At 43.8% G+C, this 23,745-nt stretch overlaps 1 protein-coding gene across 1 annotated transcript; it reads right to left on the bottom strand.

Annotated features, from left to right (window-relative positions):
- Nucleotides 1-2,706: 2,706 nt before the first annotated feature.
- LOC117513789 (gastrula zinc finger protein XlCGF8.2DB-like) lies at nt 2,707-23,132 on the bottom strand. The gene is made up of 2 exons (XM_034174018.1): nt 22,890-23,132; nt 2,707-5,744 (listed from the first exon to the last, which is right to left on the bottom strand). Exon 2 carries the CDS (start codon nt 5,740-5,742, stop codon nt 4,609-4,611), a length of 1,134 nt encoding a protein of 377 aa, XP_034029909.1. The 5' UTR covers nt 5,743-5,744; nt 22,890-23,132; the 3' UTR covers nt 2,707-4,608.
- Between the last annotated feature and the right edge of the window lie 613 nt (nt 23,133-23,745).

Raw genomic sequence — 23,745 nt, 5'->3', positions numbered from 1 at the left:
TATACATTGATACTCTTTGACATTATGTATGGAAATGTGTTACTTTACAAAGCAAGTATAGGACATTCAGTTCATCTTATTTGTATAGCACCAAATCACAACGATGCCTCAAGGTGCTTCACACAGGTAAGGTTGAACCTTACCAACCCCCTGAGTAAGCACACAGGCAACAGTGGTAAGGGAAAAACTTCCTCTGGTCATAGAAGTAAAGAGACTGGAATGCCAACTCAAGATCTCATTCCACTGAGTTCTGTTTGTGATCTTGCGACCCTGAGATTTTAGCCAGTCGACCGCGAGACTTGGAGGTAATTTACTTCTGGTCGTCTGCTAGCAATAATGATAGATGCGCTTTTAAAGCAGTTTCTGCGTGTTGCATTTTCTGCCGTGGGTTCAGCAAGTTATCCGCTCAAAGTGTAGCTTGAATGAAGTTCTTAATGATTTTAAATCGCATTCAGGACAAAACTGGCTAATAATATTGATAAGAACATGCAGACTGTCAGCAACTGTGGTGGAAAATCACAATCAATTTTTCATAAAACGTGTATAAAAATACAATAACAGATACTATCAACAGCTGCTAAATTTCCTTTAGACCTTGATAAATTGTGTTGCATGTACAAACCTCATGTATTTCCAAGTTCCCTCTCACCATTTTGAGCACTTGGGTGGAAAACCCCAAAATTGCATATCTGTGGAAAAGGCCCCCTTTGAAGGACATTTGTTTGGGTCTTTCACTCATTGGGCATCATGTATCAACGTTGCGTACGGCGATATTTGAGCGTATATGGGGTGTACGCCAAAACCGCTGCGCTACTTGGCATTTATCAACGTGGTCGTTGGCGTACGCCGAGCTGAAAACATACACCAGGTCGAGAGGTGGTGTAAATTATACACCAAAATGAACCAGCGCTGGAATCCACATAAAAATGAAGATGATCAACATGATACAGTGCCATTATACAAATCAATGCATATGTTACATAAATAACACTTTACTGATTATACTACATAATAATCAATACAAATCCCTCCTTTGCGGGATTGTTATGGAGCACGATCCGTGGTCACAGCACTGACTGCAAAGACAGCGCTGCATGCCCTTTTCTCCAGACTTCAAGCCTGGAGCCAGAGCAGCGCTGAGCTTAACTTCATGTGGTGTGATCGTTTTAGACAATGAAATTGATAATAACAACTGTAGTTTCGTCATTCCCTTAATTCGCCCGTGCTGCAATCAGGTTTTGTTGTCTCCATTTGGTTGTCACAATAAAATAAATACAGAAATACATTTAAAAAATAAAGAAATCTGACAGATTAGGTGTGTCTTATTAATTGAGCGAACAAGTATCCACGTCAAGAATTATTGACGTGAAAAGAGAATACAGTGGTCCCTCGCTATAACGCCGTTCACCTGTCGTGGCCTCGGAGTCTCGCGGAGTATTTAGTCCAATTTTGCATGCCTTTTTTTTTTTTTTTTACAGTGTTCTGTGTTCTGCGTATCTGTTTATAAGAATGTTGTCGCCCAGAAGAAAAAAGAGCGCCAACAACTACTCATAACTGTGTTTGTCACACAGAAACAAACACCTGCAGCCAGGTGTGAGTGGAAAAATCATGCCTGATTGAGAAAGTGTATAAACTGTGTAGTGAGGAGTTTTACAGCATTGAAATGTCTATAATAATTGTAAAAAATAACGCTAACTACGTCGCGGTTTCGCGTATTTCGGGCTATTTTTTAGAACGTAACTCCAGCGGTTAATGAGGGACCACTGTAACACTTTGATTATATACGGCAAAACAATTGATAACGACAGCCGCTTTTGACGCTCTATTGGCACGCGTTGTGATTGGTGTTTTTTTTTTTCTTTGCCATCTTCCTGGCTTCCATGTCGTAAAATGGTGTGTCTGAAGCGGAGTCTGAATATTTATGGGAGTGTATTATAATTCCGATCGTTTCCACCCGCCGCATTTATCAAGATCACGTCAGGCGTACGCCAGAAATAGGCAGGTGCGCACTGCTTGATACATGTCATGGCGACTTTGGTGTATTTCAAGTTTACGCCGTAAATTTACGCCACAAGTGCGCAACATTGATACATGAGGCCCATTGTCACTGGGCACTCTCTCTCCTCTACTGTAACTCGACCATTTTGCCATAGTCTGGAGCTCAACACAGAGTGGAGTGGCAATTCATGACAATCTTCGCCCAACCAGCCATTTTCGGCAAGTGCGTACAGTGCAAAACCACACCATAAGGTGATTATTACCAAGCACCTGCTGCAGGTTCCAAGAATTCAGATGTAGCATAACATAATCAGAGAATATTCAGTGTCCCCACAATATTCATAAAGGCAAATAAGCTAAATAGATGGTACACACTATTCTGCGCAATTGGCACAATCCTCTTTTTCCCCCCCCATTCATTTACATGACAAGAAGGTTCCCTACGACTCATCAAATGACACCTCGCATGCCACATTTGTGTCTGTGGGACAAAATAATGGATACTTTTTGCATGCACCTTGTACAGATTACTACTAATGTAGCAGATCAATAAACATTTAACAAAGATATTTGCTTGCAGTAAAAAATAAAGTGTGAAGAAAGTGTCAATATATAGTATAAACCCCAAACAAAGCTTTCTTGATATGCATTAGCATGTTTAATTCACAGAATCTTTCAAAATGGCTGTCATAAAAAAGTGTGGAGAACAATAAGCAACATTATTATGAGGTTGAACAGATGAACAGACAAAATGAATACAGCCAAGACAGCTCCAGTCTGCACACAGCTGCCTTCTTCTATGCTAGCCTGCAGGACAGTAGTCTTCAGCGCTGATCAGGTAGGGTGGTTGGGACATTAGTGAACACCAGAAAGCAGTGATTCATATTTCAAAAGGGTGGGATGGGCTAACGGCCTCCCAGTGCCTTAAGTAATGGGCCATTTCCCCACTTGATGGAACCACATCAGACATCAATGAGCCTCTGCAAAGTGGACTAAATAAATCAAGATTTATAATGTTTTTGAACTCTAAACAGCCACATCTTGAGCCAGTTTAAGTTGGCAAACATACATGTATGAAAGTAAATCTACACAAGGGGGGATGACAAGTCTCAAATACTTATTTCTATTGTGGTCGCTCAAGTTAAAATTTAAATATGGTGCAAATTTCATTTTTTTATGTAATTTGATGTGTGTTAGGCCCAGTCCCACAGAGCTGTGTGTGTGTCAATTTAGGCATTGTGCACCCAATATGCCATGTTTTGTTCATTTTTTTTGAAGGGGTGTGGTTTGTATCGAGTCAACAGCTGCAGCTGGGTAATGGTTGTTTACCTTTCTGAAACTCCGGGTTTCCCCTGGTAACCCCCAGCTTGGTGTCACAGATTTGCAGAAAGCAGGCAAAAAGGGCTCATGTCTGCCTAAGGGCCCTTGTGGAGTTAATGTCACAGTGGGACAGCAACAAACCCTCACACACTTAAGTGTGAATACACTTCAAAATCTGAATTTGTGAAATCGGATATTAGGATGAGGCCAGTGCATATTGCTAAGAATTTCAGCCCAACCTTTCCAGCACCACATGGTGTCACCATGTCATATGACCTTAAAACCTCACAAGTAGTAACGATGCATGGTTTGTCGTCGTTCAGAGAAAATCTGATCAGTTGCCTCCTAACAAATACAAAAATTTTTTCCCAACTGGTTTGATGATAAAGTCATGCTGGCAGTTCAGCTTTACAACAGAAAAGCCATTCTTTTGCTCTGTTCAGCGACATTAAAAAGTACATTTTCTTTGACCTTTAACTAGAGTTAACACCTTAAATCTACCTCCCATTGGCAAATATTTGATTTGTTTTATTTGTAATTGTACACTCATTTGTCTACTTGTTTAGCTTATTTGAGATATTCTAAATTGTTTGTTCTGCCTTTCAGCTCAACTCCCTTTTCATCACAACAGTACAGTAAAGAGAATGCAATATCGTCCCTGTTGCGCTGATTCTCTGGCCAATCTCACACTCCATTGTCCCCTCACTTGTGAACACAACCCAGAGGTACTTGAACTCTTTCACTTGTGGCAAGACCTCATTCCCTAGCCAGAGTAGGCAATCCATCAGCTTCCTGTTAAGAACCATGGCTTCAGATTTAGAGGTACTGATCCTCATCCCAGCCGCTTCACACTCAGTTGTGAACAAACCCAGTGAGTGCTGGAGGTCACAGACCGATGATGCTAACAGGACCACATCATTGTCAAAAAGCAGTGATGAGACCCTCGTCCCCTCTGACTACACCTCGATATCTTGTCCATGAATATTACAAACAGGACTGGTGACTAGGCACAGCCATGGCGGATGCCAACCTCCACCAGAACCGAGCCTGTCTTACTGTAGAGGACCTGAACACAGCTCTCGCTTTGTGAGAGCTTTGTTAGAGTAGCAGATTGAGACTTGTGCTTTGCATTGTTATAACAATCAATTCTCATGTCTCACTCAGCTGGTTCCTTTGTCCTAAACGTTTGCACTATTGAGTTTTGGATGTCATTTCTATTACGTGTCTCCTATGTTTGCAGATTAACCTTTTGTCTTCCACGACACTCAGAACAAAGCAGTGAAATGGCTTCTATTCTCTATGAAGTCTCATCATGTGTACTTTCAGACTGCGCTGTAACATAAAATATCTACCACACACAGAGCAGCCAAACTGTTTCACTCCTGTATGAATGGTCATGTGTCTCTTCAAATTGGACTTAATCCCAAACCTCCTACCACACTCAAAGCAGGTGAATGGTTTCTCACCTGTATGAATGCGAATGTGGTTGTCCAGCTGTGTTTTTTGTCTAAATGTTTTATTACACTGTGTACAGGCAAATGGTTTCTGTCCTGTATGAACGCTCATGTGGGTGTCCATTTTCTCCTTTCGTCCAAATCTTTTGCCACACACAGAACAGCTAAATGGTTTAACTCCTGAATGCATTCTCACATGACTGTAAAGAGACTGCCTACACCCAAACCTTTTATCACACTCTGAACACCCAAATGGTTTGAGTCCTGTATGAATACTGATGTGGGTGTTTAGAGTCTGCTTACACCTAAACCTTTTACCACATTCAGAACAGCCAAATGGTTTCTCCCCTGTATGAATTCTTGTGTGTTTTTTCAATTGAATTTTACGTCCAAATCTTTCACCACATTCAGAACAGCTAAATGGTTTCTCCCCCGTATGAACTCTCATGTGATTGTTCAGTGTGTCCTTACGCCCAAATCTTCTATTGCACACAGAACAGACAAATGGCTTTTCACCTGTATGTATTCTAATATGGTTGTCCAAACCGTCTTTTTGTCCAAATTTGCGGCCACACTCAGAACAACCAAACTGTTTCTCAACTATATGAATTATCCTGTGTTTGTTCAGATTGTACTTTAGTCCAAAGCATTTTCCACAGTCAGGGCAAGTAAATCCATTAGCATGTGTTTTTAGTGTGCTGTGTTCAGATGAACTGCTGGCTACAGCTTCTGTGTTCTCATCAGCTTGGCTTTCATGAAGCGGTGATGGTGGATTTTCTTCAACATTTTCACTCTTCATGGGGAGAACAGTGAAGGGGAACTCTGTGACAACAGCCTCTTCCAACCAATGAAGCTGCTGTTGCCCCTGTTCTTCTTTAATATTTGAGGACGTTGGGCCATCCTGCTCCAAATGTAGACTCGGCTCCTGCTGCTCAGGAAAAGCGCCTTTACCCACCAAATGCTGCTCCATGTCTGAAAGAAGAAAAATAGGTAGTTATTCCTATGTGGGCCCTGAGGTCATCCCTGGATTCTGTAGCATGAAGCAAATGACAGTCTGTGACAGGCCAATGTAGGGATGGGACGATCCGATTGGTATCGGCTTCTGATACCAATATAACTCATGGATCAGAAATTTACGATACAACCTGCGGAGTTTTACGATCCAGGAGAGGACTTCATTTCTAATTTTTACTTTAACACTTGCTTTGACAATGTAAACACGTTTCCCATGTCAATTAAGCTCCATTAAAATTGAAAATTGAGAGAGAGAGAGAGAGAGAGAGAGAGAGAGAGAGAGAGAGAGAGAGAGAGAGAGAGAGAGAGATATCTCTTTTCTCTTTTAAGTTTATAAAAATAAGTCTCTAAAATTCTCAAAAAAAAGCACTTAATTGTTTCACCAAAACATCAAACCTCGGACTGCAACTTTCAGGTCTCCTTTTTAAGAAAATCCCACTTCATCATGAAGCTGTATAAATGGGAATACAAAAATATCCTCATATAAAACCATCAATAATGACAATAATAATAATATTAAAGCAAACAGAGCTCTGGTATCGGAATAGTATCGTATCGGCAGATATCCAAATTCAAGTATCAGGATCGGAAGTGAAAAAATGTGGATCGGTGCATCCTTAAGTGAAATTTGATCCAGAATCCGGATCCAGATCACCTCCAAAAATTAATGGGGTCTTCCATGGCGTAATAGGCATCTGTGGTGCAAATGTGGTGAGAATCTGTGCAGTAGTTTGGATGTAATCCTGCTAAAACTAATCCTTCAAAGCCTATACAAGGTGAAACTTGATCCAGAATCCGGATCCCCTCCAAAATTTAACGGAGTCTTCCTTGGCCTAATATCTGTCTGTGGTGAAAATTTCATCAAAAACTGAGCAGCAGTTTTGATGTAATCTTGTTAAAAGACAGACAGACAAATAAATAAATGCCAATAATTTTCTTACGTCCTTTTCTTACGTCTAGTTCATTCTACTTTTACTATGTAACAAAGTTGTCCATTGAAAAGGAACATATTTTTTAGCACTGACGTAGCGTTTTAGCATTATCACATTTCCTATTCAAACATGACATCACTGTTATGATGTTATTACAAACACATACATGTGCTAAGGCTAACGAAATCGCCGTTGTTAATGTTATTGTTTACAGCTAAGTAAGTAGCTTACTATAGACATTAATGTTAGCAGCTAACTTGCCAATTAGTTTACTGAGATGACTGTCTCACTTCGTCAGAATCAACCACAATGTGTTTCCTTCTCAGATGCCCCTGCATCACCTTTGTACTGCTGTGGAAGGCAAGTTCTGCCTTGTAGATTTTGCATTGCCCATTTAATTTGGTTAAAATGCTCCCAAAACTTTACAGCGCGATTGCCGGCTAGCCATGACAACTTTTACAGTGGCATCACAGCTGACCTGGATTACCACGACTGTGCATGTACGTCAAGGACAGAAAGGCAGCGGAAGGTACAGCAAGTTTTGAGTGGAAAACAAAGCTTAAAAAAATAAAAGATAACATCTATTTTTTAATTAGTTGGTGACATTTTTGATAGTCAACATAATCGTGACTAGTTGACTAATCGTGGCAGCCGTAGAGTGCAGGCAACATGGAATGGGTGGAGAAAGGAGGCAGGAGTGATTTGTGACAGCAGGAAGATTGAAGGGGAAAGGTTACAGGACAGTAGTGAGACCAGTTATGTTTTATGGCTTAGAGACGGTGGCACTAACAAAAAGACAGGAGGCAGAGCTGAAGATGCAATTTTCTTTGGGAGTGACAAGGATGGGCAGGAATAGGAATGAACATATTAGAAGGACAATTCAGGTGGTACGGTTTGGAGACAAAGTCAGAGAGGCAAAAAGAGGAAGAAAATGTGTTTAAAAATTTAAACTGATCAAATTCAAGCACTTTCAAAGTCCATTTTCAAGCTTTTCCAGCATATTAGAGCTGTGATAAATCACATTTGCATGGGTGCCAGTGAAAATTTTATTTAGTTTTTTGAATGATTATTTTAGTGGACAGTTTGGTACAGACGAACACCGATGTGAAGCATCTGTGTGAGGGTAGAGCACCCGAGGGGAGAAGGGTCTGTGGATCCGCCCCCCTGATTAAATTAAATTAAAATTAAATACTTTTTATTCTGAGATACTCTAATGCAAAAACATTATTTTATGAGGATGCTTTCATACAAATCAAGACAAAAGGTATGTGAGAACAGATCTTTGAATGAACTGGTAACATAACATTTTGACAAACCAGGAAAATCTGTTAGCAATGGAACAATGATGCTGCACGATCATGTTATATGTCAGCGCCATCGTGCAGATATTCAAATTTAGGGTGTTCCCAGATATTTATTGTTCACATCATTACAAGTTTCAGAGCTTTCCCAAGCCACAAATGCCAGCGGTTGGCAAAATCCTCAGTCACTGGAGGGCTGAGCTTGAAAAACTGGGCTGTGAAGTGGAGCTTATCGGCAAAAGCCACATTGATAAATCCGCTGTTATCAAATAGGTGAAAAATTTGATAGAATCCGATAAGAATCAGCAGGATAAAGGCATTCGTTCTTTCACTTCATCTGTGAGGCGAACACCCAGTGGAACAAACAGCAGTGTTTTTAAAAATACACAAACACAGTGCTTTGCTTTAAATTTCGTTGTTATTGCACTCGTGTCATTACAATGACAATAAATCTCATCTCATCAAATACTCAATAAGTCCATTTCAGATGATCAGCGCAGTCAGTAAGAACAGCTGGCAAACCCTCTTTCTCTTAAACGGCTTTATTTTACTCAGGGTGCCACTTTGTAAAGTTGTTGCATCTGCTGCCACATTGACTGGCTCCTTAACTAAACTCCTGGAACTAAATGATGCATTCAAGCTGCCTCTGCACACCCAGGAATATTGCGGTCAGAATGACAGTGTTTCTACCTAAATCGAAGCATTATAATGTTGACTTAATTTTGTAACATGTTGCAAAGTTACGGCTCATTTTAATAAGAGAACATATTTATCTGAGGGAAATTCCATTGGGAATATTTTCTTTTCCTTCTTGTTGTGTGGGCCGCCAGAAGAGGAGGTACTGCTGGCCCACCACCAGAGGGCGCCCTGCCTGAAGTGCGGGCTTCAGGCAGAGAGGGCGCTGCCGCCACGGACACAGCCGGGGGTGACAGCTGTCACTCATTATCGCTTGACAGCTGTCACCCATCTACACTTCATCATCCCACTCCATAAAGACTGGTAATTTGTTCTCAGCCATTGTTTTGTCTACCACAGACAGTGTTTGCTTGGGTTATTTTTGCAGTAGGTTTTGTGAGTGCTTGCAGCTGGAGGCTGGGTTTGGACTGACGTCTTCACTCCAAACCTTTGATAAGTACACATACTACTGCACGTGCCAGCTTTCTGTATGAGAGGTGGAGGTGGAATTTCCACCATTGTTGTTACTGGGTGTTCACACACCCACATCTGATTGTCTCTGCTCCTCGCCAGCAGTACCAGATCCGACACGCGGAGACGGTGGCCACCTGGGGTTTTCGGGACTTGGCGGCTCCAGTATTCTCCAGGTTCGGTGGTGGAGGAAATCGTGTGGTTCCGGTTCTTCTCAGGACAGACGTCCTCTATCCTCGAGCCTGCCCACACGTCACCTTTGTTAATTGACTATTGTACACATTCTGTAATCTGCTGTGTTTGGTTGTGCTTTTCACAACAGTAAAGTGTTCATATTTGACTCTTTCATTGTCCGTTCATTTACGCCCCCTGTTGTGGGTCCATGTCACTACACTTTCACAACAGGATATCTCGGCCAGCGTCATGGATCCCGAGGGGCGTCAACCATCTGTTGGACAGCCAATGGGAGAGCAGGATGCACTGGCGTCTGCAGGAGGCGTGATTGGCGAGTTGCAGCAAATCCTCACCGCCTTTACTGCTCAGTTGGATCTGATGACTGAGCAAAACGTCATCCTCAATCGCAGGATGGAGGCTCTCACCGCACAGGTGGAAGCGCGCGCTCAGGGCGCTGCTGCAGCTCCTCGTCCTACCGACCCAGTGCACAATATCAACGTTCCACTGGTCGTTCCACGACCCCCCCCTCCTTCCCCTGAAGCATACATAAGTCCCCCAGAACCGTACGGGGGTTGTGTGGAGACGTGCGCGGACTTTCTTATGCTTTCGTTCATTCGACTTTCGTTCGTCTTTGCACAACGTCCCGTAATGTACGCGTCTGACGCCAATAAGGTGGCTTATGTCATTAACTGGCTTCCTGGTGAGGCACGCGCTTGGGCTACGGCGCTTTGGGAGCAAAATTCACGGCTCCTTCTCACGTATGCTGGGTTTGTGAGGGAATTCAAAATGGTTTTTCATCACCCTAATAGAGGAGAGACCGCTTCAACAGTGCTGCTGTCAATGAGACAGGGGCGCCGGAGCGCAGCCGCTTATGCAGTCGACTTCCGCATCGCGGCTGCGAGATCCGGCTGGAATAACACTGCGCTCTGCGCCGCCTTCATAAACGGACTGTCGTCGGTCCTGAAGGAGCACCTGGTAGCTAAGGATGAACCGCAGGATTTGGATGGACTTATTGATCTCGTTATACGGTTAGACAATCGGTTAGAGGAACGCCGTCGGGAGCGAGACGAAGGACGTGGCCGGGCACACGTCGTCCCTCTCCCTTCCGGGTCTGAAAAGGTTCCGCCCTCCCCACGCTCCACAGCCGCAGCGCTCCGTGGGGCAACAGCACCCCCTGCTGACGTTGCTAGGGAGATGCACAGGGCCAAGATAAGATCAAATGACAGAATGAGGAGGCTGGTCCACGGGGAGTGTTTTTTCTGCAGCTCAAAGGAGCAAATACAGAAAAACTGCCCCAAACGGCCAAAACGACAACACTCGCCTTTAGAGACTGGGCTAAAGGGGGGTCATAACATGCACGTGGGACACACACGTATTGCCACACGACTCCCAGTTACAATCCTGAGTGGGGATTTAACCCTTCAAGCCCCAGCACTGGTGGACACGGGGTCAGAAGGGAATCTGCTGGATAGCAGATGGGCTAGGGAAGCAGGGCTACCTCTGGTGGCGCTTCCTTCACCATTGCAGGTGCGGGCACTAGATGGCACCCTTCTCCCTTTAATCACGCACAAGACACAACCAGTAACTCTGGTGGTGTCTGGAAATCATCGGGAGGAGATCGAGTTTTTTGTGACTCCTTTTACCTCCCGCGTGATTTTGGGCTTCCTGTGGATGTTGAAACACAATCCCCGGATTGATTGGCCGTCTGGGGTGGTGGTTCAGTGGAGCGAAACCTGCCATCGGGTTGGAGACCTACATCCGGGACTCATTAGCTGCCGGGTTGATCCGAAATTCCACCTCCCCGATGGGTGCAGGTTTCTTTTTTGTGGGCAAGAAAGATGGCGGACTCCATCCATGCATTGATTACAGGGATTACATGAGATTACGGTTCGCAATCGATACCCGTTGCCCTTGTTGGATTCCGTGTTCACCCCCCTGCATGGAGCCAAAATCTTTACAAAATTGTATCTTCGGAATGCGTATCACCTGGTTCGGGTCCGGAAGGGAGACGAATGGAAGACGGCATTTAACACCCCATTAGGTCACTTTGAGTACCTGGTCATGCCGTTCGGCCTCACTAACACCCCCACAACGTTCCAAGCTTTGGTAAACGATGTCTTGCGGGACTTCCTGCACCGATTCGTCTTCGTATATCTGGACGATATTCTCATCTTTTCTCCGGACCCTGAGACTCATGTCCAGCATGTACGTCAGGTCCTGCAGCAGTTGTTGGAGAACCGGCTGTTTGTGAAGGGCGAGAAGTGTGAGTTTCACCGCACTTCTTTGTCCTTCCTGGGGTTTATCATCTCCTCTAACTCCGTCGCCCCTGATCCGGCCAAGGTTGCGGCGGTGAGAGATTGGCCCCAACCTACAAGCCGTAGGAAGCTGCAACAGTTCCTCGGCTTTGCAAATTTCTACAGGAGGTTCACAAAGGGCTATAGCCAGGTAGTTAGCCCCCTGACAGCCCTGACCTCTCCTAAAGTCCCCTTCACCTGTTCGGATCGGTGCGAAGCCGCGTTCAAGGAGTTGAAACGACGGTTCTCGACTGCACCAGTGCTGGTGCAGCCCGACCTTAGCCATCAGTTTGTGGTTGAAGTGGACGCCTCTGACTCAGGGATAGGAGCCGTGCTATCCCAGAGTGGAGAGACCGATAAGGTCCTTCACCCGTGTGCCTATTTTTCCCGCAGGTTGACCCCGGCTGAACGGAACTATGACGTCGGCAATCGAGAACTCCTTGTGGTGAAAGAGGCGCTTGAGGAGTGGAGACACCTGTTGGAGGGAGCGTCTGTGCCATTCACGGTTTTCACTGACCATCGGAACCTGGAGTATATCAGAATCGCCAAGCAGCTGAACCCCAGGCAAGCCCGCTGGTCACTGTTCTTCTGGCGTTTTGACTTCCGGATCACCTACCGCCCCGGGACCAAGAAGCAGAGATCGGATGCCTTGTCCCGGGTGCATGAAGATGAAGTCAAGACTGAGCTGTCAGATCCACCGGAGCCCATCATTCCGGAGTCCACTATCGTGGCCACCCTCACCTGGGACGTGGAGAAGACCGTCCGGGAGGCCCTGGCACGGAGCCCGGACCAGGGCCGAAGAACAGACTCTACGTCCCACCGGAGGCAAGAGCTGCTGTCTTGGATTTCTGTCACGGTTCTAAGCTCTCCTGTCATCCGGGGGTGCGAAGGATCGTGGCAGTGGTCCGGCAGCGCTTCTGGTGGGCGTCCCTGGAGGCCGACGTCTGGGAATATATCCAGGCCTGCACCACCTGTGCCAGGGGCAAGGCAGACCACCAGAATGCACAGGGACTTCTTCAGCCACTTCCTATGCCTCATCGCCCCTGGTCACACATCGGTCTGGATTTTGTCACGGGCCTCCCGCCGTCCCAGGGCATGACGACCATCTTCACGATAGTGGACCGATTCTCCAAGGCGGCCCACTTCGTGGCCCTCCCGAAGCTCCCCACGGCCTAGGAGACTGCAGACCTCCTGGTCCACCACGTCGTCCGTCTGCATGGGATACCTACCGACATCGTCTCTGATCGTGGTCCCCAGTTTTCCTCAGACGACTGGAGGAGCTTCTGCCGGGAACTGGGGGCCACTGTGAGCCTCTCGTCCGGGTATCACTCGCAGACCAATGGACAGGCAGAACGGGCCAATCAGGAATTGGAGCAAGCCCTGCGCTGTGTGACGTCCGCACACCCGACGGCCTGGAGTGAACATCTGGCCTGGATCGAGTATGCACATAACAGCCAGGTGTCCTCTGCCACCAGCCTCTCCCCATTTGAGGTGTGTTTGGGGTATCAGCCCCCGTTGTTTCCCGTGGTGGAGGGAGAGGTCGGTGTGCCCTCGGTCCAGGTCCACCTGCGGAAGTGCCGTCGGGTGTGGCGCTCCGCCCGTTCTGCCTTGTTAAAGGCCCGGACGAGGGCGAAGACCCGTGCAGACCGCCGGCGGTCCCAGGCCCCTGCTTACCAGCCCGGGCAGGAGGTGTGGCTATCCACAAAGGACATCCCCCTCCAGGTGGACTCTCCGAAGCTCAAGGACAGGTACATTGGACCGTACAAAATCCTCAAAATCCTCAGTCCTGCTGCAGTGAAGCTCCGACTCCCAGCTTCACTGCAGATCTACCCGGTTTTTCATGTGTCAAGAATCAAACCTCACCACACCTCACCCCTCTGTGCTCCTGGACCGGCGCCGCCTCCTGCCCGGATCATCGACGGGGAGCCGGCTTGGACGGTGCGCCGGGTCCTGGACGTCCATCGGATGGGCCGAGGGTTCCAGTATTTGGTGGACTGGGAGGGGTATGGACCCGAAGAACGCTCCTGGGTAAAGAGGAGCTTCATCCTGGATCCGGCCCTCCTGGCCGATTTCTACCGCCGTCACCCGGATAAGCCTGGTCGGGCGCCAGGAGGCGCCCGTTGAGGGGGGGGGGGGTCCTGCTGTGTGGGCCGCCAGAAGAGGAGGTACTGCTGGCCCACCACCAGAAGGCGCCCTGCCTGAAGTGCGGGCTTCAGGCACGAGAGGGCGCTGCCGCCACGGACACAGCCGGGGGTGACAGCTGTCACCCATCTACACTTCATCATCCCACTCCATAAAGACCGGACGTCATCTCCACCTCGTTGCCGAGATATCGTCTACCTTAGGAGGTAATTTGTTCTCAGCCATTGTTTTGTCTACCACAGACAGTGTTTGCTTGTGTTATTTTTGCAGTAGGTTTTGTGAGTGCTTGTAGCTGGAGGCTGGGTTTGGACTGACATCTTCACTCCAAACCTTTGATAAGTACACATACTACTGCATGTGCCAGCTTTCTGTATGAGAGGTGGAGGTGGAATTTCCACCATTGTTGTTACTGGGTGTTCACACACCCACATCTGATTGTCTCTGCTCCTCGCCAGCAGTACCAGATCCAACACGCGGAGACGGTGGCCACCTGGGGTTTTCGGGACTTGGCGGCTCCAGTATTCTCCAGGTTCGGTGGTGGAGGAAATCGTGTGGTTCAGGTTCTTCTCAGGACAGACGTCCTCTATCCTCGAGCCTGCCCACATGTCACCTTTGTTAATTGACTATTGTACACATTCTGTAATCTGCTGTGTTTGGTTGTGCTTTTCACAACAGTAAAGTGTTCATATTTGACTCTTTCATTGTCCGTTCATTTACGCCCCCTGTTGTGGGTCCGTGTCACTACACTTTCACAACACTTCTAACAGGATCATGAAAACTAAATGCAGGAGGAAGAGTGTGTGTGTCTGTGTGTGTGTGCATGTGTGAGGTTTTGAGATTACTTGTGACCTAACCCCAGAGCTGAATCTTGGCAAAAAAAAAAAAAAAAAAAAAATTAGGTGGGCTTCATAGATAATTGGCAAAGCTTCTGGGGAAAACCTGGTCTTGTTAGGAGAGACCCCATCCCTATAGAGACGGTGCCTGTTCCCAGACCACCAATAACCAGCAAAAATCTATTTAAGCATAAAAATTCAAAAAGAAAAAATAATATAGCACCTTCAACTGCACCACAGACTAAAACAGTTAAATGTGGTCTATTAAACATAAGGTCTTTCACTTCTAAGTCCCTGTTAGTAAATGATATAATAATTGATCAACATATTGATTTATTCTGCCATACAGAAACCTGGTTACAGCAGGATGAATATGTTAGTTTAAATGAGTCAACACCCCCGAGTCACACTAAATGCCAGAATGCTCGTAGCACGGGCCGAGGCAGAGGATTAGCAGCAATCTTCCATTCCAGCTTATTAATTAATCAAAAACCCAGACAGAGCTTTAATTCATTTGAAAGCTTGACTCTTAGTCTTGTCCATCCAAATTGGAAGTCCCAAAAACCAGTTTTATTTGTTATTATGTTTTATTTGTTATATCTATCGTCCACCTGGTCCTTACTGTGAGTTTCTCTGTGAATTTTCAGACCTTTTGTCTGACTTAGTGCTTAGCTCAGATAAGATAATTATAGTGGGCGATTTTAACATCCACACAGATGCTGAGAATGACAGCCTCAACACTGCATTTAATCTATTATTAGACTCAATTGGCTTTGCTCAAAATGTAAATGAGTCCACCCACCACTTTAATCATATCTTAGATCTTGTTCTGACTTATGGTATGGAAATTGAAGACTTAACAGTATTCCCTGAAAACTCCCTTCTGTCTGATCATTTCTTAATAACATTTACATTTACTCTGATGGACTACCCAGCAGTGGGGAATAAGTTTCATTACACTAGAAGTCTTTCAGAAAGCGCTGTAACTAGGTTTAAGGATATGATTCCTTCTTTATGTTCTCTAATGCCATATACCAACACAGTGCAGAGTAGCTACCTAAACTCTGTACGTGAGATAGAGTATCTCGTCAATAGTTTTACATCCTCATTGAAGACAACTTTGGATGCTGTAGCTCCTCTGAAAAAGAGAGCTTTAAATCAGAAGTGCCTGACTCCGTGGTATAACTCACAAACTCGCAGCTTAAAGCAGATAACCCGTAAGTTGGAGAGGAAATGGCGTCTCACTAATTTAGAAGATCTTCACTTAGCCTGGAAAAAGAGTCTGTTGCTTTATAAAAAAGCCCTCCGTAAAGCTAGGACATCTTACTACTCATCACTAATTGAAGAAAATAAGAACAACCCCAGGTTTCTTTTCAGCACTGTAGCCAGGCTGACAAAGAGTCAGAGCTCTATTGATCCGAGTATTCCTTTAACTTTAACTAGTAATGACTTCATGACTTTCTTTGCTAATAAAATTTTAACTATTAGAGAAAAAATTACTCATAACCATCCCAAAGACGTATCGTTATCTTTGGCTGCTTTCAGACTCTTTCTCTCCGATTGTTCTGTCTGAGTTATTTTCATTAGTTACTTACTCCAAACCATTAACATGTCTATTAGACCCCATTCCTACCACGCTGCTCAAGGAAGCCCTACCATTAATTAATGCTTCGATCTTAAATATCATCAATCTATCTTTATTAGTTGGCTATGTACCACAGGCTTTTAAGGTGGCAGTAATTAAACCATTACTTAAAAAGCCATCACTTGACCCAGCTATCTTAGCTAATTATAGGCCAATCTCCAACCTTCCTTTTGTCTCAAAAATTCTTGAAAGGGTAGTTGTGAAACAGCTACCTGATCATCTGCAGAGGAATGGTCTATTTGAAGAGTTTCAGTCAGGTTTTAGAATTCATCATAGTACAGAAACAGCATTAGTGAAGGTTACAAATGATCTTCTTATGGCCTCAGACAGTGGACTCATCTCTGTGCTTGTTCTGTTAGACCTCAGTGCAGCTTTTGATACTGTTGACCATAAAATTTTATTACAGAGATTAGAGCATGCCATAGGTATTAAAGGCACTGCGCTGCGGTGGTTTGAATCATATTTATCTAATAGATTACAATTTGTTCATGTAAATGGGGAATCTTCTTCACAGACTAAGGTTAATTATGGAGTTCCACAAGGTTCTGTGCTAGGACCAATTTTATTCACTTTATACATATTTCCCTTAGGCAGTATTATTAGACAGCATTGCTTAAATTTTCATTGTTACGCAGATGATACCCAGCTTTATCTATCCATGAAGCCAGAGGACACACACCAATTAGCTAAACTGCAGGATTGTCTTACAGACATAAAGACATGGATGACCTCTAATTTCCTGCTTTTAAACTCAGATAAAACTGAAGTTATCGTACTTGGCCCCACAAATCTTAGAAACATGGTGTCTAACCAGATCCTTACTCTGGATGGCATTACCCTGACCTCTAGTAATACTGTGAGAAATCTTGGAGTCATTTTTGATCAGGATATGTCATTCAATGTGCATATTAAAGAAATATGTAGGACTGCTTTTTTGCATTTGCGCAATATCTCTAAAATTAGAAAGGTCTTGTCTCAGAGTGATGCTGAAAAACTAATTCATGCATTTATTTCCTCTAGGCTGGACTATTGTAATTAATTATTATCAGGTTGTCCTAAAAGTTCCCTGAAAAGCCTTCAGTTAATTCAAAATGCTGCAGCTAGAGTGCTAACAGGGACTAGAAGGAGAGAGCATATCTCACCCATATTGGCCTCTCTTCATTGGCTTCCTGTTAATTCTAGAATAGAATTTAAAATTCTTCTTCTTACTTATAAGGTTTTGAATAATCAGGTCCCATCTTATCTTAGGGACCTCATAGTACCATATCACCCCAATAGAGCGCTTTGCTCTCAGACTGCAGGCTTACTTGTAGTTCCTAGGGTTTGTTAGAGTAGAATGGGAGGCAGAGCCTTCAGCTTTCTCTTCTCCTGTGGAATCAGCTCCCAATTCAGATCAGGGAGACAGACACCCTCTCTACTTTTAAGATTAGGCTTAAAACGTCCCTTTTTGCTAAAGCTTATAGTTAGGGCTGGATCAGGTGACCCTGAACCATCCCTTAGTTATGCTGCTATAGACTTAGACTGCTGGGGGGTTCCCATGATGCACTGAGTGTTTCTTTCTCTTTTTGCTCTGTATGCACCACTCTGCATTTAATCATTAGTGATTGATCTCTGCTCCCCTCCACAGCATGTCTTTTTCCTGGTTCTCTCCCTCAGCCCCAACCAGTCCCAGCAGAAGACTGCCCCTCCCTGAGCCTGGTTCTGCTGGAGGTTTCTTCCTGTTAAAAGGGAGTTTTTCCTTCCCACTGTTGCCAAGTGCTTGCTCACAGGGGGTCGTTTTGACCGTTGGGGTTTTTCCATAATTATTGTATGGCCTTGCCTTACAATATAAGGCGCCTTGGGGCAACTGTTTGTTGTGATTTGGCGCTATATAAATAAAATTGATTTGAAATTGATTTGATTTGGCATAGGGCATATAGGTGGTCGCCATAGAGATGCATATGAGTACTAGAGAGAGCAGTCACAGTGCTGGCGACTTAATGCGAATGTGCCTTCATGGAGAGCGATTTGCCATTTTCACACTGGGCAAATTATTGACGAAGTACCCGGATTTGAAATGTTTCATGTGCATTTTCAATGCAGATATGCAAGTGCACACAAATGGAAAACAGCTTGCAAAATACATCTTAAAATACCATTCTGACCTGGATATCAAGCCAGTAAAATTAACTTTTATATAACAGCTGAGTGGATCCTTGTCATTTGATTGGTGCTTTGTATGTCACATGACGTGTTGCATTACATTTAGAGCGCACTCTGCACATGTCCTCGTGCATGCGCATGTACGCGCACCCACACATGCGCGTGCACACAACACTGTACTGTCTGGAGGCTGTTGGCAGGAAGTTGGAATGAAAAGCTGAACTAATTTCTGATGTGATTTGTTTTTTTCTGCACTGAGGATCTACACAGTCTTTTTTGGTAGTACATGCACGCACAAGCACCGACCAGGTTGCGTGTGCGCACGCGAGGGACAACAATTCTTCCGAGACATAATTTAACTGAGCTAACTGATGCTGCCAATTGATGTAAGACACACACACACACACCACAAATCCACTGTGCTGCTGGAAGCTGTTCGCAGGAAGAAAGAATGAAAAGCTGGACTCATTTCTGGCGTGATTTTGTTTTTCTGCTGCACTAAGGACGCACACAGTCGACCGACCCAGTTGCGTGTGTGCACGTGCGCAGGGGACGACGACACAATGATTTGATTGCGCTAACTGACGCTGCTAATTCTTGTAACAAACACATACACAAAATCCACTCCGCTGTAAGCCACCTGGATGCATGAAGACCTGTTCACGTGAAATGCTGACGTGATTTTTGGCTGGACTGAGGAACTACACAAAGTCTTTTTTTTTTTTTTTAATGGAAGTCCAAAGTCAGTGCACAGCGTCATTGGACTACATGTTACAATTTGGACTTTAGCAGCAGTGGAACACCAAAATGCAAGTCCCTTTTCTGTTAAATTAAATTAATAAAATATTAAATGACAAGGATCTATTTTAACCGTTATATAAAACAAATAATGAATCTTTTTACATTCTTTCAGTGAAACGAATATTTAATTTGGTGAAAGCTGGAACATACCATTCAACGAGGCGAAGCCAAGTTGAATGTTTGTGCCAGCTTTCACCTCATGAAATAGTGAAAGTTTTTGATTTGATCCTCCATCCTCCCTATCTCTCACACTCTCAAACACTCACTATACAGACTATCACATAAACTCTTTCTAATGTTCTTACACTCACTTTAAACTTATCCACTAACTAACCATTAATCTTTCTCTGTATGTGTACTTCCATCCATCCATCCATTTTCTTCCACTTTATCCGGAGTCGGGTCGCGGGGGCAGCAGCTCAAGCAAAACCGCCAAGACCTCCCGATCCACACACACCTCCCCCAGCTCCTCCAGGGGAACCCCAAGGCGTTCCCAAGCCAGCCGAGAGATGTAGTCCCTCCAGCGTGTCCTGGGTCTTCCCCGGGGCCTCCTCCCAATGTATGTGTACTTGATATGTGTAAGTATGTCAGTGTGTAAATCAATAACTAGTGTCTGAATGTCTGTGCCAATGTGAGTGTATAAATGTATAATGGTTTACCTAATCTAATGCTAATCTTACCTAAATCTCTTGTCAATCAATGAAACTCTACTAACAACACACATCAAAACTTTCCTTCTCCCCAAAAAACCCCACAAAGTACCGAGGTATTGTGTCAGTTTATATACACTACGAGAGTTTGATAACTCCCGCCCTGAATTCAAAACGGTGCGACACGTCACCAATACATGTGGGATGTAATGAAGCTTCATTTGGGGAGTGAAGCAAGGCATTAAAACATTTTGCATTGACACTTGTGCTTTGAAAGATCGATATTGCGTAGAGCCATCTGCTTCGAGCATAACATCACTAGTGGTATTATTTTTTTAAAACTCCAGTGATATTAGATTGGAGCTCTATGCGCCGCTGCCCTTTCTAATCAGACCACATGCATATTGCACCTAGGGATGAGTATCGAGTACCAGTTTTTTTTCCCAGAGAATCATTAAGAAATGATTCAATCCACCGACATCAATAGCCTTTTTGCTTAATGATTCCCTTATCATTCCTTCAGAGTGCCCATTGTTTCTTAAGGTGTTTGTCGGGAAAATGATCATTTCTCTACATTGATTACAGACCCTGCAGCAGGTCTGTAATCAACCGCTTCTGTAACGGCTCCACTTTGAAGCTTGAACTAACGAAGCAGTGCTCTGACCCATTGCTTCATTGGTTCTTTGCTTCGCTGCTTTTCAGAAGCGGTAAGTCTGCTTCTTAGCCCTTCTCGAAGCCATTTAAAGATGTCAATCATGAGTCACTTTTGTGTGGATTAAAGTCACTAACTGGGACTCTTGTCTTGTTGCAGGCAAGAAATGAGAATCATCCTCTGTTCCGTTTGCACAGCTCCAAACGCTGTGCCGCTCTCTGCCGAGTCACATTAGAGTCCAGCCAGAATTAATAACCAAAGCGTACTGCCGTTTTAAATCAAATGACACCTCTTTCCAAATGTTGTAATACAAACAATAAACTACAATCGACCAAAAAGTTTTTTCCTCCCAAAATGAGACGTCCTGTGTTCTTTATGAATTACATTGTTGCTGACGTGCAGCCGGCTGAGCTCAACTCAGAAGTATGGAGTGACATTCATGTTATTAATGTCTGAAAGGAAATGGTACTGACAAAAACTACAGATTTTGCTTATTTCTATTTATGTCCAGAGATCAAAGATCCACCATGTAGACTTTATTTAAGTCCAGAGATCAATGATCCACCATGCAGACTTTATTTAAATCCAGAGATCAAGGACCCAGTGACCACTTTCATATATATTTACTTTAAGACTCAATAAAATGTTGACAAAGAAAACCTGTACAGCCTACTTTTAGTACACAGAATATTCACAAGAGGTGTTGATAAGGAAATTGATAACAAATCGGATCAATAAGCGGAATCGATAATGATATCTTATTCATCTTATCAATACCCATCCCTAACTGCGCCTGAGTTCAACGAGACTGAGCCACAGAACACCTCTTCAATGTCGGGTCAGGCACAGGAATTCACTCACAGTACACTCACACTAGTCAAAGAAAACTGGCCTTTAGTGATCCAATGGGCTTGGTATAGAGCATGCAGTTTAAGTATACTAGATCTGTACTGATTAACCCATTATTAACAAACTATTAAATTAATCAACAACTATTTTGATAACTGATTACTAGTTTTGAGGCATTTCTTTAACAAAATTCATATATTATATTAATTTCAACTTCTTAAATGTGAATATTTTCTGTTTTATTACACTACCTACTTTATATGGTAGCAATATAAGTGTCTTTGGGTTGTTGACAAAACTAAACATGAAGGCATCACGTTGGGTCGACATTTTCAACCAAGGAACTAATCGAGAAAATAACTGATCAAAGAAAATAATCATTAGTTGCAACCAAATCTCTGCGTGTTTTACACCCATTGTGAGACCTGTTAGTTTGAAGAGAAGAAACATTTATGATATGGTTCTCTAGATTAAAGCTGGAGTGCCAGGAAGCATACTGAAATTGAGACGATTGTTAGAATTTTGATGGGGACCAAAGTAATTTTGTTCGTTAGTGTGAATATAAAGGATTCCCAAAATATTAGTCTGAACGTGATTAAAATTCGTCCGTATCGAAGCAAATTCTGAATTATTGGCAAGTGCCAAAAATTCGAAAGCCAGGAAGCAATCGGGGTGATGTCACAGGTCACATGGGGGGTTTCACCGCTAGCTGCGATGCATGCTGGGATAGAAATTTAAAATTGAAGAAGGCAAGATGGATGAGAGAGACAATAGAAGTGGAAGAAAGTGAGGAAGACCGGCGATATAGACAGAAAGTGTGAAGAAAAGACGTTATTTGGAGGGAGCAAAAAAGAGAAGATCAACGACAGTGAACATTGTGAACCAAAGAAATCGTTTGGAGCAACTGCGACAGAAGACTGGCGATCGAACTCACGAGGATTTTGCAACGCTGCTTTTGGACAGGTGAGTTGCCTGGTGACTGGTGTCTGACGGTGTACAGTTATGGTTATTATCTGAGTCTATTATTATCTGAGTTATTAAGTACGTCTGCACTTCAGCCTTGAATTCGTCTGCAGGTTTTGACGTTCGCTGGGGCGAAATACGCTATGGATTTCCCTCAAATTATGTATGTTCCCACAAATTAAAAATTACCCCAAAATTTTGCTGGGTTCTAAATATGATGTAGTTTACTCGTATATTAAACTTCAGACTATATTTTATCTATTGAAGATTGCCGGTATTCCAGCTTTAAGGAGATATGTATGCATTAAAACTGAACATACAAAGTCAATCTGAAATATTGACTAGCATTACATTAGACTCCTTGGACATTTAGCCACCCATACGCCTAAAACCGGCCTTTTTGGCTTCATAATTTAACTTAGTATTTTGTTTACCTACTCAGACTAGTTCTGAATCACAATCACACATCCGTCAAAGGACGACGGATATAGTTTGAGTAAAATACAAACCCAGGTCTTAAAACGTTTAAACGCTGTAATCTAATTTGTAATATGAATGATTTCAGTAAAACAAGTTTACCTTTTCTTGATGTCAGAAAAGCTGGAAAAAAAACAAATTCGGACTGAGCATTTCACTGGCCAACATGGCGGCGCTGCATTTTCATTGTAAACACAACGATGGGCGAAGGAAATAACATTTGCCTAACTCCAGTATGTTTCTTTAGAATTTAGTGACACTGATGCAGCGGCGACAGAATCACTTTGCAGACAAATTAGATCAACCCAAGCAGGAAAATACAGCGAACAGAAAGCTGCAATGCGTTTCTTCTTCTTCTGTTGGACTTAATCTTCTTCTTCTTCTTCTTCTTCTTGGTTGTCGGCAGGCTAGGCACGTTCAGTGCATTGCTGCCTCCCTCAGGTCTTAAGACAGAGAGCACCGATTAAACGTCAATGAGATAGAGACAGCACTCCTATATTTTCCAATACAAGCCACAGGTTTCTAAAAAACAAAGCACCAAATTCGTTCTCTCCTTTGGGGAGGCTCCATTGTTGGACTTAATCGCAGTTGGCAAGCAGACTTAAAGATGCATTACCGCCACCTATTGGACTGGAATGCGAATAAGAAGGTTGGCAGGTAAATAAAAGAAAATTTAACAATGATGCTGGTGTCCTTCAAAAATGACATTATCTGGTCACACATTTGCCAAGGACCACGTTGTAAGTAAGCACCTGTATTGGAAGGTTGTTTGGTGTTATCCTTAACAGTACTAATATGTATGTACTTTTATTGCCCAAATTAATGAAATCAAATAACAAATGGCCTAGCACCGTTTCGAAAAGGTTTTCCAGTGCAACATCAAGCTGTATTCACTTAAGTGTTGTACTGCCTTTCAAATTTCACAAAACTGACAAAATTTAGTTCCTACCGAAATCCA

This window comes from Thalassophryne amazonica, chromosome 7 (genome assembly GCF_902500255.1).
Source record: "Thalassophryne amazonica chromosome 7, fThaAma1.1, whole genome shotgun sequence".
NCBI lineage: Eukaryota > Metazoa > Chordata > Actinopteri > Batrachoidiformes > Batrachoididae > Thalassophryne > Thalassophryne amazonica.
Note: the sequence above shows the minus strand (reverse complement) of the source record. Positions and strands in the feature narration are given on the sequence as shown.